The following is a 19,717-nucleotide window of genomic DNA, read 5'->3' on the forward strand; positions in this document are numbered from 1 at the left end:
TTATAAACAAGTCAAAGTACAAAAATTATTTATAAAAAAATTATTACTGCGTATTAGGAACGGGCGCATTCTTTTCGCGATCGCGATTAAATGACGATAAACGCGAAATCACCGTAAAATACAGTTTTTACGCGAAATCGCCACAACACAGCGTTTTTCCACGAAATTTAGTATTAAAATGCGAAATCGCAATGTTTTTACAGGAAATTTAAATACTGTGCATCACTGGTAAACAAACACCGCAACATGGCCGCCACTAAACATTAATCATAAATGCACTAAAGCAAACAAAAGCTTACACACGCTCACGTTATAATGTTAAACCCAAAAATATAGTGTAAAAATACGTAAAACTACGGCGTTTATTTTCCTTTCCGGCATAATGTTTGGATAGATAAGACAAACAGGCGAAGTTTTAAAGCCTACGCACACCGCTCGGAGCACTGACGTCAGCTTGGAACAGCGACAACGGATAAATACAAAAACAAGCAGATGATTGGGCGAACGGTGTTTGGAACAGCCTTACGTGAGTGGCCATACCACGTCAGCTGGGGGCGCTGGCATATAGTTGGAACAGCGTCGTAGTATCAAGCAGATTATAACAGGCGAACCAGGTACCAGGCTCTGTACTTCGTCACCCAGCCGTACGTGGCAGCACAAGAATTTTAAAACGCGTCAAAAAGCGGAAAAATGTAAACAAACATTCATTTTCGAATGGTGTGACGATGATGATTAGTTGGTCAGTGTTTTATAGATTTTGTTGGGTCGTTACCACAACGCCGAAATAACAACGAATGAATTTGTGTGTGTTTCTTAAATGTAACTTAACGCTGAAATACCACAATCAAGTACAACACTTTCATTTGCTAGTTCTCTAGTTGCTTAATTTTGTTACTGTTTCATTTCACAATTTTTTTTAGTTAATTTGTACCCTTCTCTAAGTTAGGCAAGTTGTATTAACAAAAATAATTTACACTGCTCAAGGAAAGCTTAACATTTTTTTTATAGTTTATTCCGTATTACAGAACAAATTTTAGATTAGTTTGACCCCTTTGACATATGAGCCATTAACTTCTAATGATGTAAACATTTATATGAGTTAATAATAATAAATTAGTTGTGTACTCAAATTTGATAAATATGAATTTATGATGTATGATATATGTATTGAAAGCTGAAAAAAAAATGTTGCAAATAGAATTTGAATTATTTAATGTTAAGTTAACTAGGTAAGTATCGAGAATCGAAGGATTTTTTAAGGAATCGATAATCGGGTATCGGAATCGAAAATTTTGGAATCGTCCCATCCCTAGAATTAATCAAAGCTGGAATTGAAAATCCACAGACTTATGCAAGTAGGAATAACGAGAATTTAAACAGCGCTAAAATATAGTAATGGTTTTATAAATGCATAGATAAAATAGCTTTGCAATAGCATCATTAATTAGATTTGAGGCTCTCTATTCACATCTTCCGCTTACTTTTTTTTTAACCTAAAACATTTTAAATACATTACATCAATTTTGCACTCATAATCTCATAAAAAGATGAAAAAAAAAGAAAAAGAAAACTGTAAACATAGTGACTGTTTACAGTAAGCTAGTTTTTATTCAAAATCTCAAGAAGTAGTGTCGTCAATCTTTCAAAGGATAAGACTGTATCATCACTCTAAAGGAAACTGTAATACTATGCCTGGGTGCCACAGAGGAATTGATGTGTAAACACTTATGCTCAAATCAAACTACTATTGGACCTTCAACTCAAAGAGATGATTAAAACCAATATAAAAAATGTTGTTTGATTATATATTTTCCAAAACAATGCAGCTAGATATCAGCATATGCTATTCCCAGTTCATCCATACAAAAGACTTAGTTATGAAACTCAATGACAAGTTAAGCATTCCCTTGACCTCTGTGTCACACAAATTAGCATTCAATTATGATTAAATAATTAAATAAACAATTAGTTGGCTTGGTGTTTCCAGATTAACTAAAGAAAAATAACTGCAATTAGTTAAATGTGATATTGTTCAATTATTACAAATTAACTTATAGTGAGATACAATACAAAAAGTTAACATTAAAATATGGTTTTAAGATTTATTAGCAATTCACGTAAAGAGTTAAATTGAAGCAGCAATCATCAAAGATAAACAGACTAACTTCTTGAAGGATATTGCTAGTTATCTAATCTATACTAATATTATAAAGCTGTGGAGTTTGTTTGAACGTGCTAATATCAGGAACCACTGGTCCAATTTGAAAAATTCTTTCAGTGTTGGATAGAACATTTATCGAGGAAGGGCTATAGGCTATATTATATTAACAATAACATTAGGGTTCCTTACTAAAAGTCCAATTTAGAATCAAATCCGTTGGAGGGGGTTAGATACAACATGCAGTACACGTACGAAGTGTGTGTTGACAATGCCGCAGGCGCTAGAAGTTTATTTCCTATTGCCTATTAACATTGTTGCCATGCATTAGATGCCTTATCATTCTTAATTTTCCCATACAAGTAAAAAACACCCGTATGATATTAACAACGAAGCAATCAGTACCCTCATAAGAGTTCAATTAGTATTTAAATACTTTTTACACTTTAAATCGCAAACCTAAACTATTGCTTTTTTTACTCTCTCTGTGTTTAATTTGTTTTTTTTATTGCCCTTTTTTTCAAGTATATATATTTTACAGACTTGAAACTTCACAGTAATGTTCCTTATGTTACGCAGGATGACATTTTCCGAAAATTAGATCCCATGGGTTGTTAAAACCAGGCAACAGTGGGTAAATTGTCTGCATGAGAACAGGATTTTGCATTGTTCATGCCTTCTGCGTCTCCATGGCAACGGGCATCGCGCGGCAGTGGCGTACCCACAAGGAGGGGCATGTATAATGAGCGGCACAAGAGTGATCTGCCTGTAGACTGCCGTAGCGAAGTACGGGTACATCAGTTGTACGTTGCGTGCACGAGTCGGGAAACCATCGGTGCTATTCATTTTCTCTCCGGTACATTATACAGCATTGTAATAAATTTTCACTGAATTTTTTTTATTTGCCATTACTGTAAATGGGAGATGTGGCTTAATTTTTTTCCATTAGTATAGCCGTGCGAAGCCGGGTCGGGCAGCTAGTATCATATAAAACAACATTTACCCTGAAACAAAGTGATAAGTTTTACATACCATGGACCATACCTTATTTTGCCACAATACACTATGAATTTTGTGGTGAGTCCAACTGTCAAAAATAACTACAACCTTGCCTTGTGGAGAGAAGCAATCTCTGGTTTTCGGTTGACGTCGTGACTCGCAGTAGCGTGTATGTTTGATGAAGGGTACTCACAAAACTGAAGATGCTTCAAAACATGGTGTCATGCCGCAAGTAGCGAAGAAACCGCTGAAAAACTCACAGTACTCGGATGGTCATCAACTTTGTTTACCAGAATCTCATGGTTCAAGCATAGTGACTTGATTATCCACATGTCCTGTAGAATTGTTTTGGTAGAGTAGATACCTTGAATAACTCCAGAATCCACTATCAATGAATAATTCACTCAAAAGTTTATGTTACAAACAATATGGGTTCTTTAAGGGTCGTCCGTAGAATTAATGTTCGTGCTCTTTCTTTATAATTCTTTTACAATCTATAATCATAACTGCTTGAATTCTCTATCAAAATGAGCAAAAACTTCTTGAGTTTTCATAGAGAAAAGATACTCCAAAGACTATTATACTTCTGTAGTAGAACCTGGCAATACATGAGCTTTAACAAGAAAGAAGAAAAATAATTACATAATAATTCAAAGTTGTGAGAATATTTCTCCTTAATGTTTGGTTTATCTGACACATTATAAACTACAGTGCTTAGAAACATTTCATTATCATTGTCTTTGGCCAGCTGCTGCATATCATAGTTGGAACGTTTTGTCAGGACAGGTAGCAAAATATTGTAGTTAGAACGCATTGTCTTGGGCTGCCAGTGATCTATTGTAGTTACAATTTAACAAAAACAAAATGGTGATATTAAATTATTTGCTCTCAACACATGTGACTGCTTTATGTCTCATATCTTTTGAACCCAAAATGATCACAAAATGATATGCAGTAGGTAAATGAGAATGGTCCAGTCAATTTTTGAGAATTTTTGAGAATTTCTTTAAATTGCCACTCATTAAGAAAAAAATTTGAAAAATTCCATTACTTTATTTTTATTTTTATAGAGCAACCCCTATAAAGTGAAATCTCAAGTAAAAGTTGATTAAAAAAAACTTACAAGTAGGACCAATTTGAGCTTCCTAATTGCAAATTTCGCAAATTGATTTTAAAAAAACATTTACTCCAAAAAATCTAAATTAATAAAATCTTAATTTTGTTTTGACGTTGACCAGGGCTGCTCCCTCCCTGAGCCCGATATACCTCGCTTCTCCACCAGTCACCATCAACTGTGATTCAAACCACCCGGCAACGTAGTCCGTCCACAAGAAGCATGCTTACAGCCAGTGCCACGTATACTCCCCTAATCACTTCATTCCGTTAATATTCTTATTTATTATATTCATTGTTTCAATTCCCTCCAAGTGTTTATGTTTTCAGGTATGCCTAAAGGATGCAGCTCTTTCGAAACGCACCCTCACTGGGCGGTTTACATTCAAACTTAAATAATAAAATTAAAAATTATATGTAAATTAGGAATGAGCATGTAAAGGGTTGTACTATGTTGTCTGGTAATTGTAAATGACGGAACGGTAACGCCGCGACACCCGGACCGCAGACCAGTCTCAGGACGCGCCCCGCGCCTCGCCCACTTCACTGATCCATGAGCATCCGCCGTGCTTCATTAACTTTGCAACCTCTTTCTCTGAGTAATGTGAGTTCTTTAAGGACATTGAACAAAACGACGTCCTCGTAATCTAGGCCAGGTCATGTGGTGCCCTGGTCCGCATGCAAGACAGAGGAATTGCTGTTGGCACGTTGTTACAGTTTCATTAAGTTTAGAGTTGGTACCAATTATCATCTGGAGTAACAACTTGTGAATAAAACCTTTTACCAGAGACTGCTCGCACTTTGTTCGTCGTTCAGTAGTGCTATAGCGTGCCCGCCACTCAGAGGGGGTGGGAGGGGGAATCGGGCCTTTCTCTCACATGGCGCCCGAGTTCACGACCCATTGCTAGTTCGACATCACTTCATGTACGTTAGCTATAAAACAAAAATCTTTGAAAGATAAGATGGTCCTGTATAATTTTAACAAAAAATTATTTGATTTGACATGGAATCAGGTATGGTGGCAGTGTTTAGCTGTGTCCGGTGATGAGGGTGTCGGTGTGTCCTGTGTTGCAGGACTAGTGAGCAAGGTGTTCCCAGCGGACCAGGTTGTTTCGGAGGCTGTGCGGCTGGGCGAGAAGATAGCTTCCCTGTCGCAACTGATTGTGTCTCTCTGCAAGGACTCTGTCAACACAGGTACTCTCTTTAAGTCCCTTTTCTTGGAATTAGATAGTACCAGATAGTAATGAGATCTACTTGTTTGGTGGAAGATTTATTTATGTTTATTACTAATATTTTAAGCCGCCTTACTGCATCATATGCAGGATGTCCATAAATTACCATTACAATATTTGAAAAGCTCAGAGTCTCTTGGGTCATTGAGACCAAGTCAGACACACAAGTCCACCATCTGGGAGTGGCAGTGTTCTGCACCATGCAGTGTGGCCAACCACATTGACCGTGCGTGTCAGTTCGCAGTGTTGCAAAACAACTTCAGCTACCACGATCAATGATTCATAAAGTTGTGAAGAAAGTGCAGCTTGTGCAAGCCTTTAAACTGCACACAATGCATTTTCTCAACTGGGTTGTCTTCAATGATGAGGCAACATTCCATGTGCCAGGCCTACTGAACAGACATGGTGTTTGAATATGGGGATTATAAAACCCACATCAGTCACGAAACTTTCTCTTTTGTAGTACTTATTTATTTCAGTGAAATAGTATTCATACCTGGATTTAAAAAAAATTGGCGTAAAAACTTTAATCCTTTGGTCCAAAACTTTTAGTGACTTTTTTTCAAATGCAGAAAACCCTACATGTCAATTGCATTTAGTTGTTTTTTAATTTACTGTCAATCAAAGTTGGGATAATTTATGGACATTGTGTGTTTAAAAAAAAAATATTCGGTAAAGTAAATAATGCATACGTGTTTGAGAGTTAAGAAACCCTTGAAGATGTGCAAGAGATCTAGACAGAACAGCACATAGACATGAACGTGCTGACTCCTTTGAGTGCAGTGCTGCATGCTGAGTGTAGATCTACAAACAGTGTTGGCAGTGGACGGTTACTTAGTCACCACAGACGGCAGATCCTGAAAGAAAGCAATGTTGAAGTGTTCACTATGCTGTCTTTTGATGACTTCATTCAACACTTACATTTTGAATTGTTATGCACCTTTAGTTTTTAAAGTAGTACTATACAAAAATTAACAAATAGAATTTCTGTGAAATTAGAATAAGCATTAGGTTATTGTGTATTTTTTTAAAATTAAATGCCTCTAAATAAAAGTGAACATAAAAATAAAATAACCTTCCCCATTTTTCAGGTCTCTTTTATCTATACATACGATAAAAACATCATGGTTTGTTAAACTAAAATTATCAAACCTGAAATTTGGTTGTAAAATTTTGAAAAATGTTTAAAACTGCTGTGATTATACATCCCCAGTAGATGAACCCTGCATCTGGCTCGTGTTGAAACTGACTACTGCTGTGTAGCATTCATGCCACTGGTAATCCATCATACTTTACGTGTCATCGACTATGGTTTTACGAATGCTGTTTTCTTTTATTCTAATCAAATATCCAATTCTCTAACACCAAATATTTTCTAATAGTCGATGACCCCTATTGTCTACATTTAGTTGTAGGAGACAGGAAAATATAGGTGTAGCTTTTTTATAGCTGCATGACCACCAATTTAAAATTTTTTGAATGTTTAGTTGTATGAAAACAATTATCTAGTGTTCAAGTTTTTTTTAATGTTGGCACACAGAGTTTACATAGATTAACCAGTCTTTTTAAGGAAACAAATTTTGTTCTCTCTCACTATTTTAATTGACTTTAGTTTAGTAACATTAAATTTTGATTGTGCAGCATACGAGACATCTCTTCAGGAAGGACTGAAGTATGAAAAACGAACATTCCACGGTACTTTTGCCACTGTGAGTATACCAGCTTTCAGGAGCCATTTCTAATCCGTGTATAGTGTACACCTATGTCAGAAGAGATGTCCGATTACGTATTTGTGTGTTTATCATGTTTATGTTTTCATGCATGTGTGAAAGTCCAAATGCAAGCGCATGTATAAAAATGATTGATGAGTCAGCCCTGGTTCTCAGTTCTGCAGGTTATTCCCAATGTAACTGGCACTAACAACTGTAAGTATAATCCCGGTAGCACGGAAAGCATAACAGCCAAACTCTTCCCAGTGAAAATACAATAGATTTCCTGTAAAACAGTATTGTAGGGGACATGTGTGTGCGACCCACATGCACATCTCTAAGCTTCGTAATCTATGAAAATGGAAGATTTGAAATAGGGCAGTGCCGAGTAGTTGAAGTAACCGCTGCTGTCAGCTGTGGGACGCTATGTAAACAAACAGTCACTGATACTGGACTAAACTGTGTCGAAAGAGTAGTCATGGACAAATTCCTTATTAAATTTTAATTCATTGATGTTGGATGTGGTAATAAAAAAAAGTACAGTTTATTTCTTAGCGTTTCAAAAATATGTATACTGTGACATGCATTAAGGACGTGTTTATGAAAGTATATATGGCAAAGAAAAAATCCAAAGGCCAGATTTATTTATTAAAGTAGGGTACATAGTTATTTACTCACTGTGTGGAAATGTAGTGGTTTCTTGTACATATACTAGGGATGGGTTGAGTACACATTTTTATCGATTCCGATACCAGTACCGATTCCTAAATTTCGATTCTCGATTCCGAGTCATTCCAGTTTTCGATTCCTGGTAATTCTGGTCACATAATTAAAACTACTTAAGAATTGAATGCATTACATAATGATAATAACATGTATAAAGGATAATTATAGACTTAGGATTAAATGTTGAGGTTTTTTTTTTTTTTTTTTCAATTACCAGTGAAGAAGCATTTTCACATAAAGTTTGTTTGCTAGTAAGTACTAGGCTGTGCACAAAGAAGTTCAACATTTAGACAAGGTTCTTTAACAGGCGATAACGCCGATAACATAACATCTTTGTTCAAAATGGGTTCAAAGGTAGCACTACTTTTTTCTGTGGTACCTTTTGACTTAGTTGGTGACAGTGCTGTAAACAAAAGTTTGTTTTTCTTCAAAGACTATTTTTTCTGGTAGTAATGTGTGCCGGGATTTCAAATGCTTCATTAAATTGGTTGTAGATTTATAAGTACCGCTCCGTGAAATTTGCGCACTACCATTATTACAAATTGCATATTTGTCATTTTCACTATTGATGCGAAAATGTTCCCAAACTTTAGACATGTTAATACAATATCAGAACATTCGCATCGTAATTTGAAAAGACAGTCTGCGAACATTTTTTTACTAACAAACTAGCAAAACACTTGAAAATAGTTTTAGCAAAACAATATTTGTGCCAAATAAATAGCATAAATGCGAAACAATTCACAGTAACCTCAATAGCACGACGGTGAATTACGGCGTAAGGTAAGGGTGATAAAGTCCAGAAAATATTTGAGGAAAAAACAAGAAAAAGTTTTAATGAAAATACATATTAAAATTACTTGAACATATGTGGAAATGCTACCTTCATGATAACCACTCCTAGGCCTGGCTGCATTTGTGGACGTTTACAATTTTCATGATTTTGTGGGTTTTAATTTTCCTTGACCTAAATGTTATATCCTGTAGAAACATGAAACTATCTTTGTTTGGTAAATAGTTTCAGACATGTGTACTTTTTATGTTTGAGGCCTATTTACACTTGATCTAAAAATATGTTTTCTGTGGGAGTTTCAGTTTCCTTGGCGATGTGAAAGTAAAATTACTGGGAACTATATTCTTTAAAAATTTACCCCTGCAGTCAACTTTTCTGTAATCTGCAGCGACTAAGTGTTTTAAGCACACGCACATGTGCTGAAAGTTGTACTTGTGCTGTTGTGACTGTGAACATTTTTTTCAATAATTTAAAATGGTCTGCTTTCTTTTGGAAAAGTATGAAATGCAATTTTTTTTCATAAAAAATGAAATCTTACAATGAAGGAGGGAACACAGTATTGGACCATCATTGAAGTGCTTGAATGGAAAAAAAATATTAACTCAGGCTGGCCACAGAGTGGGAAAACCGGGAAAAGTCAGGGCACTAAAAAAAGTCAGGGAAAACCGGGAAAATTCAGGGATTTTTTTGATGAGCTAGGGAAATTTTTAAGATAATCTTGATTCTGCTTTGTAATGATTTCTTTAATGGCCATTGGTTATAAAAATGTGAGTTAGCCGTATCGTTTTCAAAATTGTGTCTGTACATTAATTACCATGCTTTTCTTAAAATGTGTGTTGAAAAAGCACGGTGCGCGGCGTTTTAAAAACATGACAATGCTGCAAGGCACAAGTTTTCTTCAAGGTCCAGGGTTGGGTAACACAAAGAGTATGTAAAGGTTAAGAGTTGCAACTCAATGTTAATAGGAGAGAACCTTATCTAGCTGTTTCGTTTGCCGAACATATCCGAAGTAGGCGCTACCATACTACCAACCTTGAAACTCATGATGTCATGATAGTAAAATGTTTTATGTTATCAAGTATAGATATGCATGTTTTTCCCGTGTTTATTTTGATTTTTTCGTAACCAGTAGTTAATATATGTCAGGGAGTAAAAATGCAACTTATAACATTTCCAGAAAAGAAGCTTTCCTTCAGAATTACCAATAGTTAATTTCAATAGGGTGAGTTTTACTGAGTAAAAACATATTATAGATGCTGTTAAAGTCCTTTGATTGTGTTTTTTTTTCCAGAGAAAAGAGGTTTCATAGTGTAAATATTAATTAATTTTGGTATGCTTACGTTTTGATGTAAAAATGGACATTCGAATGGCACATACAACCTCCTTCAATATCAACATCAAGTGGTGCCGCAGGATTGTTCGTGTTAAAGGTCAGAGAAATGTGTCACTTCGAGTCTGGAAAACCTGGAAAAGTCAGGGAGTTTTGGAATTCCAAGCTTGTAGCAACCATGGGTATGTTAGTTATTCTTGGATTACTTTGGCATCTCTCTTTCTTGAGGTCAAGTTTTTATTACGAACTGTATTTTTTATGCTTCTCCAAAAACAGCCATACAAACCTTATAAAAAAAATAAATATTTTCTCAAAAGTAGGTAGTACTTCTAAGGCATTTTCGATTGCACACTAACATCCTTAGTATTTTTTAAAATGTAATTTTTTTATAATTGTTCATCTTTGCTGTAACATAATATTTAATCATGTTAGTTTCCTTTTTCTTTTTTTCATCAGGTACATGATTGAGTTGTCCTGCACAATATTAATTTTATATCTAAATGAGATTTTGTGAAAATTTGCAAGTTCGTGGGTGAATAGTAATAAAGTATACTTACTAGTTGGACTGGCGAACTCAAAGTATTTCATATTTTGGATGTATCACTCTTTCTTGTGACCATGATCCTTTTCAGTATAAAGGAATGCTGTTTCACTTTTTAAATTAATTGTAATTTAAAATTAGGAAATATCCATAATTTGAGTGTTGTTCATTTGAATTTCATACAGTATTGTTTAGATGGCTGATACATATGCTGATTGCCCTGCGCGACGCTGTGATTCAGTGCTCTCGGTTCCGGAGTACAGTCGTGCCTAGAACATGCGAGGAGTACACCCAACCTCTCCGACTCTGACATGGTGTCAAGTTATGGACCATTTCAAATAAATAATAATTTTAATAAAAATTCCTTTTATTTTCCTTATGAAATCATTGTCAATTGGACTTAGCGCTCATTTTAAAGATTTATTTACACTGTCATGTTTATTCTCATTTTGTTTGCAGTTGATTCCAACATTATTTTCATCGTTATATATATTTTTTTTTCCAGAAGACATCTGCTATTAATATAAATTTATGTTCAAGTTTGAAAACATGTCAATTTTGTGGCAGAGAATGGGTGTTAAAAATGTCACATTTTGACTATAATGGACGAAAATGATTACTACCACCCTATTCTTGGGAACCTAGGTAGTGGTGACAATGAGGGTTTACTGTACTTCTTAAAATTTTAACTTAAAAATAAACTACCATAATTTATAATTGGCTCCTACTCGTAAACTATAGGTCGCAAGGGGGAGGAGATTGGAAGGATATTTCCTCCCCCTCCCCTGCACCGAGTCATCGAATGAAGTTAGGATAAAAATATTTTTATATTTATAATTCGGTGAAGGGAAAAAATAAATGTCAACAACCATTAACAACAACTCTACAAAACACAGTCACTCCATTGCGATGGCCATTAAAAGAAGTAAAAGTCAATAGTTTCAACGGCATATAAATCAATAGTCATAATCGATCTAACACCATGTGCTACAGTAACAGCTTACTTGCTGTATGTATCTATTTTGAAACAGATATTGAGACTCAAAAATATACCGTGTTTTCTCGTATAATCGTCGCACATTTTATTATAAAATCAAGTTTGAAAAGTATGGGTGCGACGAATAAGCGGAAAAAATTTTTTTTGTTAGGTAAAGTTATTCATAAAAACAAAACCCGTTCATGGAAAGTACGTTTATTTAAAAAAAGGTGGAGTATACAAGAGCACGCCAACAATCTATATTAATAATTCCTTAAACAAAAACCTTTCTTCAACTTTAAATAGAAAAACCAAAACTCTAACGCGAACGCAAGCCACTTGAATCTGACGTGAACTAACGTGTCGTACTACACACTTGCCACGAAAGAATGCGGGCTATCAAATGTAGTTAACTTGGCACCTGACAGAGAGAGCGCATTGCATCCAATCGACGAGATACCAATATTCGACTACGTGCGCGTGCTCTATATGGGAAGCAACATAACCAAACATGAATGATGCGCTGGCTACATTTTTATAAGCAGTACGGCGCGGTAACGCAGACAATCAGATAAAGGAAATACCGTTTAAAAATGTTATAAGAAAATTTACACATCAAACAACTTCGTATTTTTCCGTTATTTATTAAGTGGTAATGACCAAATAAATATTAGATTTATACTTTAAAATACATCGTTTTATACGGAAAAGATACCTACACAAAGCGCTCGGCATCTACTAGCGAGACCAAAAACATTATGCGACGTTTATGCGAGAAGTTTTTTTATCTCAATTTTGACAGCCTATAATATGGTTGCGACGATTACGTGCGTGCGACCATTATGCGATAAAACACTGTATTTAAAAAAAATGTAAATAATGGTTTAAGATTTCATATGAAAATAGCAGAAATTGTATTTATAATATTGCTGAACAAAAATGCAACTTACCTGGCTGCTGTTAATAACAAAAACTTGTGAATAACTTGTGTTTAAATACATATTTAAATATGAGCTCATTTTATTACTAATATGGGAATACAGCTTTTTAAAAAAGGATTTACGTTTTTCCCAGGGTTGGCAGATTCAAACCACAATGTTTTAAATTAAGGTTTAGATTTTGTTCAAATCAAGTGTTTTATTTTTAAAAAAAGGTATTTTTAAATAGAATATCTTAATCAATTTTAATGAAAGGTCTAATTCCATTCTGATAACAATAGTTTGCTCATGAATGTTTCTTGTGATCTATGGGAACTGTTGCGAAGACGAGAGACAGGATGGCGACACACGCCAGGTGGCAGCTGGCTGGCGGCCCGGCACGGCCACTGGCGTGAGGCGTGCCACGCTGGGTCGTCGCTACCCCCTCTCTTTTCCTTTGAAGAGATTATTGCATTATACTCAACCAATTTTTTTGTGGGTATGCCTAATTTATTGTCTGAGCAAAAAGTCAGTAGTTAATATGTATAACAAGATTTTGCAGCACCACTTGATGTAGGTCCTGTGCTCATGTTGCCTTGCAGTAGGATTAGCCACAGCTGTGCTACCTAGGTACTAGGACGTGCTGTATCTTTGGTGTAACTGAAAATTGTGTAATTGTTAACCTATAATCTATAACAGATTTCTAAGGAACCTGCCTGATATGAGAATCGACACATCACCAGAATAAAACCCTGCTGATTCTCACATCTCCAATGCACTGTAGTGTTTAGTGCTGACTGTAGCAGAGCCAAGGTACACCAGTACTGTGTTGCCACTCACCATCTGTTTGAATTTACTACATTTATGTTCACTGTAGAATAACTTATGTATACATGTTTTGTTGCAGAATGATCGCAAGGAAGGCATGAAAGCTTTCATTGACAAGCGTCCAGCATCTTTTACGAACAGCTAATCATTCCACTTGTTTTTGGTGAGTTCAAGTTTTGGGTTGTTGGTTATATTTGCTTGATTGATGTGAATGATGATCCTTATGGTTTTTTTCTTCAAAGAATAGGTGTTACTTAAAAGGTTACATAGTTATATTATAACATCTTTAAGATGGTGGAATTATTTGGCACAAAATTGTTTTGTAATCGACTATAGCTATCTTCTTGAGCCTTTTTCTTTTTTTTTCTTTTAGTTTTAACTGCGTGTAATTATCGGATAAACATAGTATGTTGAGTGTGTACCTTTTTTTGTTGGTTATTTTGGTCCTGGTCGATAAAACTTGAATTTATATTTGAACTTTGTAACCTCTTATGTTTTAATTTTAAATACCTGTCAAATTAAAGAAAACTGCAAAAACTTGTGTATACTAAAGTTAGTGGCAGACTGCAGCCTGCAGTAGGCTGACCCGTCCTTCCAGCTGGTTTAACACATTTGAAACATACATGTGTGTGCCTACACACACACACTTCTTTCTGAACAATCTCGCTGAGTTAGAATGGCTGTATAAAAGAAGATAAAAGTGCTTGTATGAAACACTACTGACCGGTTGTGCTCTCATCACACATATGTGCTTGTAGCCGGTGATGTGAATCATCGACTGCATCAGTGCAGTTTCTCAAAGAGTAAAATACTATGTAATTTAAAACTTGTTTCTTTAAATTTGCTTAATAAATTTTTGACTAGGTATTTGTTTTTGTGTGTTGACAGGATAAAGCTCAACTTTGCATATGCCATTAGGGGTCTAAGGCCCCTAATAGATGAATATATAAAACGCAGTGGGTTTCATACTGGAACCACCTCACGTGGTTGAAGACAGAGCTATGTAAAGGAATGCTTTGCCTCCACATGTGACAACGTTGTCAGTGGGTCGATCAGCCAGAACGCAAAGTGTAACATTGAACATGCCATTTATCTAAAATGAACAAGCAGTTTGCCTGCTGGCGTACAATTTATGTGTGACTATTAAATATGCTATAGTAGGGGTAGTCAAATTTCGTTAATGACGAAATCGCGAAATTTTAAAAAAATCACTTGCACATGAAGTGTAATACAAATAACCTTACTTGGTAGTGATAAGACGTTAATATACTGCATTTCGTTTTAACGAAATTTGCTGTGATGCGCGAAATCCGTAGTTTTTCACGAAATATGACGAAATCGCGATATTCGCGCGAAATTAACATTTTTTTATCGCGAAAAATCACGTTGAAACATTCTGGAACCTGCACAAAACGTTTATTATTCCAAGAGGTTATATGTGAGACGCCATCTTTGCTTTTGTTTTTCTCTAGCACCCATAGAGTAGAGCGTGGCAATAAACATTATCACTTTAGCTACTGGTGGACAAATCACAGATGGCGTTGGTAGTTACGAGTGTCGAAATGTTCTATGATTTTGTTTTCACGAGTGTGTGTCTGTCGAGTTTAAGTTCTTTATTTCCGAGTGGAAGCAATATGTCTCTCTTCTGCATCTATGATCGTTTTCCGTTAAAGTTTTTGTGTCATTTTGGTCATATTACCATGGTCACTGGATAAACGTATAAAATGCCGAACGTTGTGTTTTCGAAAGAGCTAAAGAATATGACGACAAAGGATTTTACGTGTTCAGTAAAGAAAAAGGCATCATGATGTGCAAGTTCTGTAATGTGCAAGTCGATTGGAAAATAAAATACACGTGTGAAAAACACTGTAAATTTCGAGCATCGCACTGGAACTAAGCGTCAAGTTACTCTAGAACCATATATTTCACGAATGAAAATTATTACATCCAGACGTACACCTACTCAGTCTCCGTCGTCGCACACGTTCCTACGAGACGTAATAGGCCATAAAACGGCAAAAATTACATTATTTTGCCGACCGCAAATGCGTCTGGTGACGCAATCGTCGATAGGCCTTAACTCAATCTTTGTTCCTTTCTCTGAATCGGCCAAACGCAGTCCAGAAGAATAGCGTCACTTCCATATTAGCCAATCAAATCATAACTGTCAAAATGCTAATTGTTGTATCTGGGCGTCCTAGCCGAGGCGACTATTTATTTTCGTAGTTGTCACGGCAATGCACGAAAATAAATGCCGGCCAAGAGTGCCAACATATACATGAACAAATACCGCACACGCAGTTGAGGCGGTGAAAAACGTAAACAAATAAAAAAAAAAACAATACTCTGTACTGTTGAATAAGTACAGTGTTTTGGTGGGGACTAGTTTGCAGAAAATATATAATTGCTGATTTTCAGAGATAGTCAAAATGGACTTGAGACACTAACGTTTCTGATCAGTTTCCGATTTTTTTGTTTGTAATCTTGAGAATTTTAATTACAAATGCAGCGTGCTAAATTTTAGATGTGCATGTACTTCAGAACATTGTTTTTGATAAATTTTGACCAAATAAAGCAATTATTCCATCAAACATATACATGTGTACAGGGCTAGATTTTAAGGAATATTTTAACCTGCCCAACGGACAGGTGTAATCGAAAATTTGCCTGTCCGCCATCCAATTTGCCTGTCCGCTGTTTTACCCAAATAAAAAAAAATTCAATGTCGCTGAAAAAGTGAGAAAAAAGGAATTTTGCTATATTTTGCACCTATTTTTATCACACACTTAACATCCTTATTTAATCATCATTTTCAGACGAGTCTCTGTCTGAGTCAGTACACGAATTACTTTGCTGATTCTCTCTTGAACATCTTCGATAAGGAGGCTGAAAGGGTCAACGTTTTCTCTGAACATTATGATACCAGAGATTTATTGCTGGTGCTGGATCAAACTCACTTTCAGAAGGTGACTGTATTTGAACACGCATGAGGGCAGACAGTGTATCATCATTTAGACAGTTTCGCCAGTCTGTCTTTATAGACTTCAGTCTTTACAGACTTGAGCAGCCCGTAACAAAAACTGATCCAGATGATTTTGAATGCGTTTCGCAGACTTTGCACAACATTTGTTTTGTTTCTGTGTCGTAACGAAGCCAAAGAAACTCGGAACACCAAGACGTTAAAAAGGTACGGGACCGGGCGATTTTGTCATATTTAACATTATATTCTGACTTGTCCTCGTCCGTTTTTCTTTTCTGGTGGTTTTGAAGCACCAGTAACGCAGTTAAATAAATATTTAACAATCGCCGTGACAAGGTAAACTGTAAAAGATTACCGTGTCCTCTGTAAACAAGTAATGTTTATTTTTTGATGCAACAGTTGACAGGCGAATTTTCAAGCAGTCGCAGTCACTGCAGCCACTGTCAGCTGCATCTGGAGTACGCCGTGAAATGTTAACCACGTGAAAACGCTTTTCTGTTAAAAAAAACTATGTTAAAGTAGAGCAAGGAATTAGTAAAGTCGCGATTTATAAAGACAATAAATTTAAAAAATTATGTTTTGAAAGTATACAATGGTAAATTATGTAATTGTTGGCTGCACTGCAACGAAATTAATATTAAAACATGGCAACAAAAACAAACATCATCGGTGTGAGACGTTTTGCATCTCTAGCATACGAATACGACTATGTTACGTGAATCATGACGTGAACGTAAGATTTTAAGAATTATGATTCAGAAGATTTCAGAACGGTTTGTACATAACCTACTTTTTTTCCCGCGGTATACAATAGCCAGAGTCGTCCGTCACAAAAGAGCAGCCATTATTGTTTATTATAGATATTGTCAAAGACGTTTTATTTGCGGTTGCATAAATGTTATTAATCACCTCTGCTGCATTAGTGTGTGCGAATAACCTCGGCATCACAAGTTGCACCTGTCCACCGGACAGTTGCCTTTTTTATTTTGCCTGCCCGGACGAGATTTTGCCTGTCCCGGGCAGGCGGACAGGCGCTAAAATCGAGCCCTGCATGTGTATAAAATTATAATGACAAAATAGTTATTTTTTCTAACTAAACAATTTTTTTTTCACCGAAATTTTGCACCGAAATAACTCTTTTTATTCACCAAAATGGGCCTTTTTTATTTACCATTTTCCATTGGCCCTATGCTATAGGCATGGGTGTCATTAGGACTTAGTTCAGAGGGTGAGGGGGCATATAGATTCTTTATAGCTTGTGTAAATACACCTTTTACTTATTCACTTAATCTTTAAAATAATCCAAAATAGAATGTTGTTAACAATTAGAATGACACAAATTATTTATTTATTTACATTAGTGATTTGCACACCAATCAATGCTCATTGAAGAGACAGTAACAACACTAAATGGAGTACAAAACACAAAGAACATAAACAATGGACAAGGACACAAATGAACATACAAGTCCTTCAGAAATAGTTAATTGAGAATAGCATACCGTCGTAACTATCGTCGTATTACACACTATCCACGAAAGAGTTCGGGCTATCAATATTGACATTAGACTACGTGCGCGCACTCTATATGGGCATCAACATTACCAAACATGAATAATGCCAACTAGTGATAACATTTTTATAAGCGGTACACAGTGGTGATGAAGATGAACAGGTCTTTAAAGGAGCATAGCAAGGCCTCACAGCTAGCAGGGCAACTGCACCTAGCAGTGCCCCGTGTCTACAAGGGCCTTGCATGAAGCAGAGCTCTGCGCGTTACTGGACTTCCGTCTAGAAGCTTCCTGAGCGTAGCAGGACTTGCTTCTCGCACCTATCAGAGCCTCATGCCTTGTAGGGCCCTACGCCTAGTAGGTCCCCGGATCTAGCAGAGCCCTCACGTGACAGTACCTCCGCCTAGAAGGGTGATCTCATAGTAGGGCCCAACGCCTAGCGGGGTCACACAGTTAGCAGGGCCCCATGCCTAGATGGGCCCCACTGGCACTTTTAATACAATGCTTCACTTCGTGCAACTGTTGGACTGCCGCACTCTCCATATAACTACAAGACTGTCGGGCTGATGTTGTCGCCGTGTAACTGTTCATCTGTTGTACAGTACATGGAACCTTTTTGTACCTTTTTATTCTGTGGGAAATGTTCTTACAATACTAAGATATTACCTTATATTATAATAATAATAAAAATAGTTGTTTTTTTATTAGTATTTTAAGATTATTTGTGCACATTTCAATGAGATTCTCCCATGATGTTTTCATTTTGTTGTTTAAAAATTTATTAAATAATCATGATGGTGAATGACTTGTGAATGTTTTGTCATGTTGGTGTATGTGCAGGACAGTAACACATGTGTGCTTGTTGCAGGTGCTGCTCAACTGTCGGCCTCTGCTGCGTTTACTCTGTATCTTACAGTCTATTTTTGCTACTCTCATATTCAATAAAGGCTATATCTGAACCATTTTTTAACAGCTTTGTACCAAATTCTTTCATGAAAAAACACCCAAGCCAGCATATTTTGATGATAAAACTAAAGCATACAACGAAAAGTTCAAATGTTTGCCTTCTCATTTATTTCCTATTCTTATTGTCATCACACACACAAAGCTGCTCTGTAATCTGGGGTGTAAGAACACTTTTATTTAAAGATATAATCTCCACTACTCACCGCAGTTTTGTAGTCTGTTGGGTCTCATCCTAGGATGCTACATTATTATAAAATAAACTTAAACAATAGTAAGAAATAATATGATTGGCTTTAACTATGGTGTTAAAATATAATAATGAATCTCGTAAAATATTGTAAAATATAATTTTAACCAGACAGGATTCCATGACGAGTACTTTCGATATCTAAGCACCCACAATGCAGCAACGTTGATTACTGTTATGAATGGGGGAAACTGGCTCCCCACCAACGCTCCTAAGGAATGTTTCTATGAAAGAAAACTCTGAACCTCACCAAGCAAACCAATTTACACTTGTTTGCAAATTCTTTTTTGGCAGATTCTAATTAAATTATAATTGGTGTTTATGATGACTAAACTACATAGCCTTCCTTCCCTTTGTGCGGGCAGTGTTCTGGGCTCGCTGACGTAATTTTCAGCCAATCACTGCATGGCAACAGAGACTTCCACAAAATTCTTACTTCTCTTCCCACAACGCAGCGATTTTGTCTCTTGCTCACAATCCCGTGAGCGTAACACACGCCTAGCGTGTGAAACAAAGCCTCGGTCGTGGAAAAACGAAGGAGAATTACGTCAGCATGCCTTCCCCACACAAAAAAGACCGCGCAAAAAAAAAACTGACGAATTTTAAAATTAAAAACAATAAACTCGGTGAAATATTTTCACAATAAAATCAAAAAAGAAAAAAAAAACTTTACATCATTTTAAAACCTAAC

At 36.1% G+C, this 19,717-nt stretch overlaps 1 protein-coding gene across 2 annotated transcripts in view; it reads left to right on the forward strand.

Moving 5' to 3' along the window:
- LOC134535437 (enoyl-CoA hydratase, mitochondrial) overlaps positions 1–18,783 on the forward strand; it is a 40,884-nt gene extending 22,101 nt beyond the window's left edge. For both annotated transcript variants that reach the window (XM_063374539.1, XM_063374538.1), the window contains exons 5-8: positions 5,345–5,464; positions 7,144–7,211; positions 13,402–13,485; positions 18,682–18,783. In XM_063374539.1, the coding sequence (XP_063230609.1) occupies positions 5,345–5,464; positions 7,144–7,211; positions 13,402–13,467 (254 nt within the window). In that variant the 3' untranslated portion in view covers positions 13,468–13,485; positions 18,682–18,783. The remainder of the gene's footprint in view (positions 1–5,344; positions 5,465–7,143; positions 7,212–13,401; positions 13,486–18,681) is intronic.
- Positions 18,784–19,717: the final 934 nt, after the last annotated feature.

Source organism: Bacillus rossius, chromosome 8 (genome assembly GCF_032445375.1).
Source record: "Bacillus rossius redtenbacheri isolate Brsri chromosome 8, Brsri_v3, whole genome shotgun sequence".
Taxonomy (NCBI): domain Eukaryota; kingdom Metazoa; phylum Arthropoda; class Insecta; order Phasmatodea; family Bacillidae; genus Bacillus; species Bacillus rossius.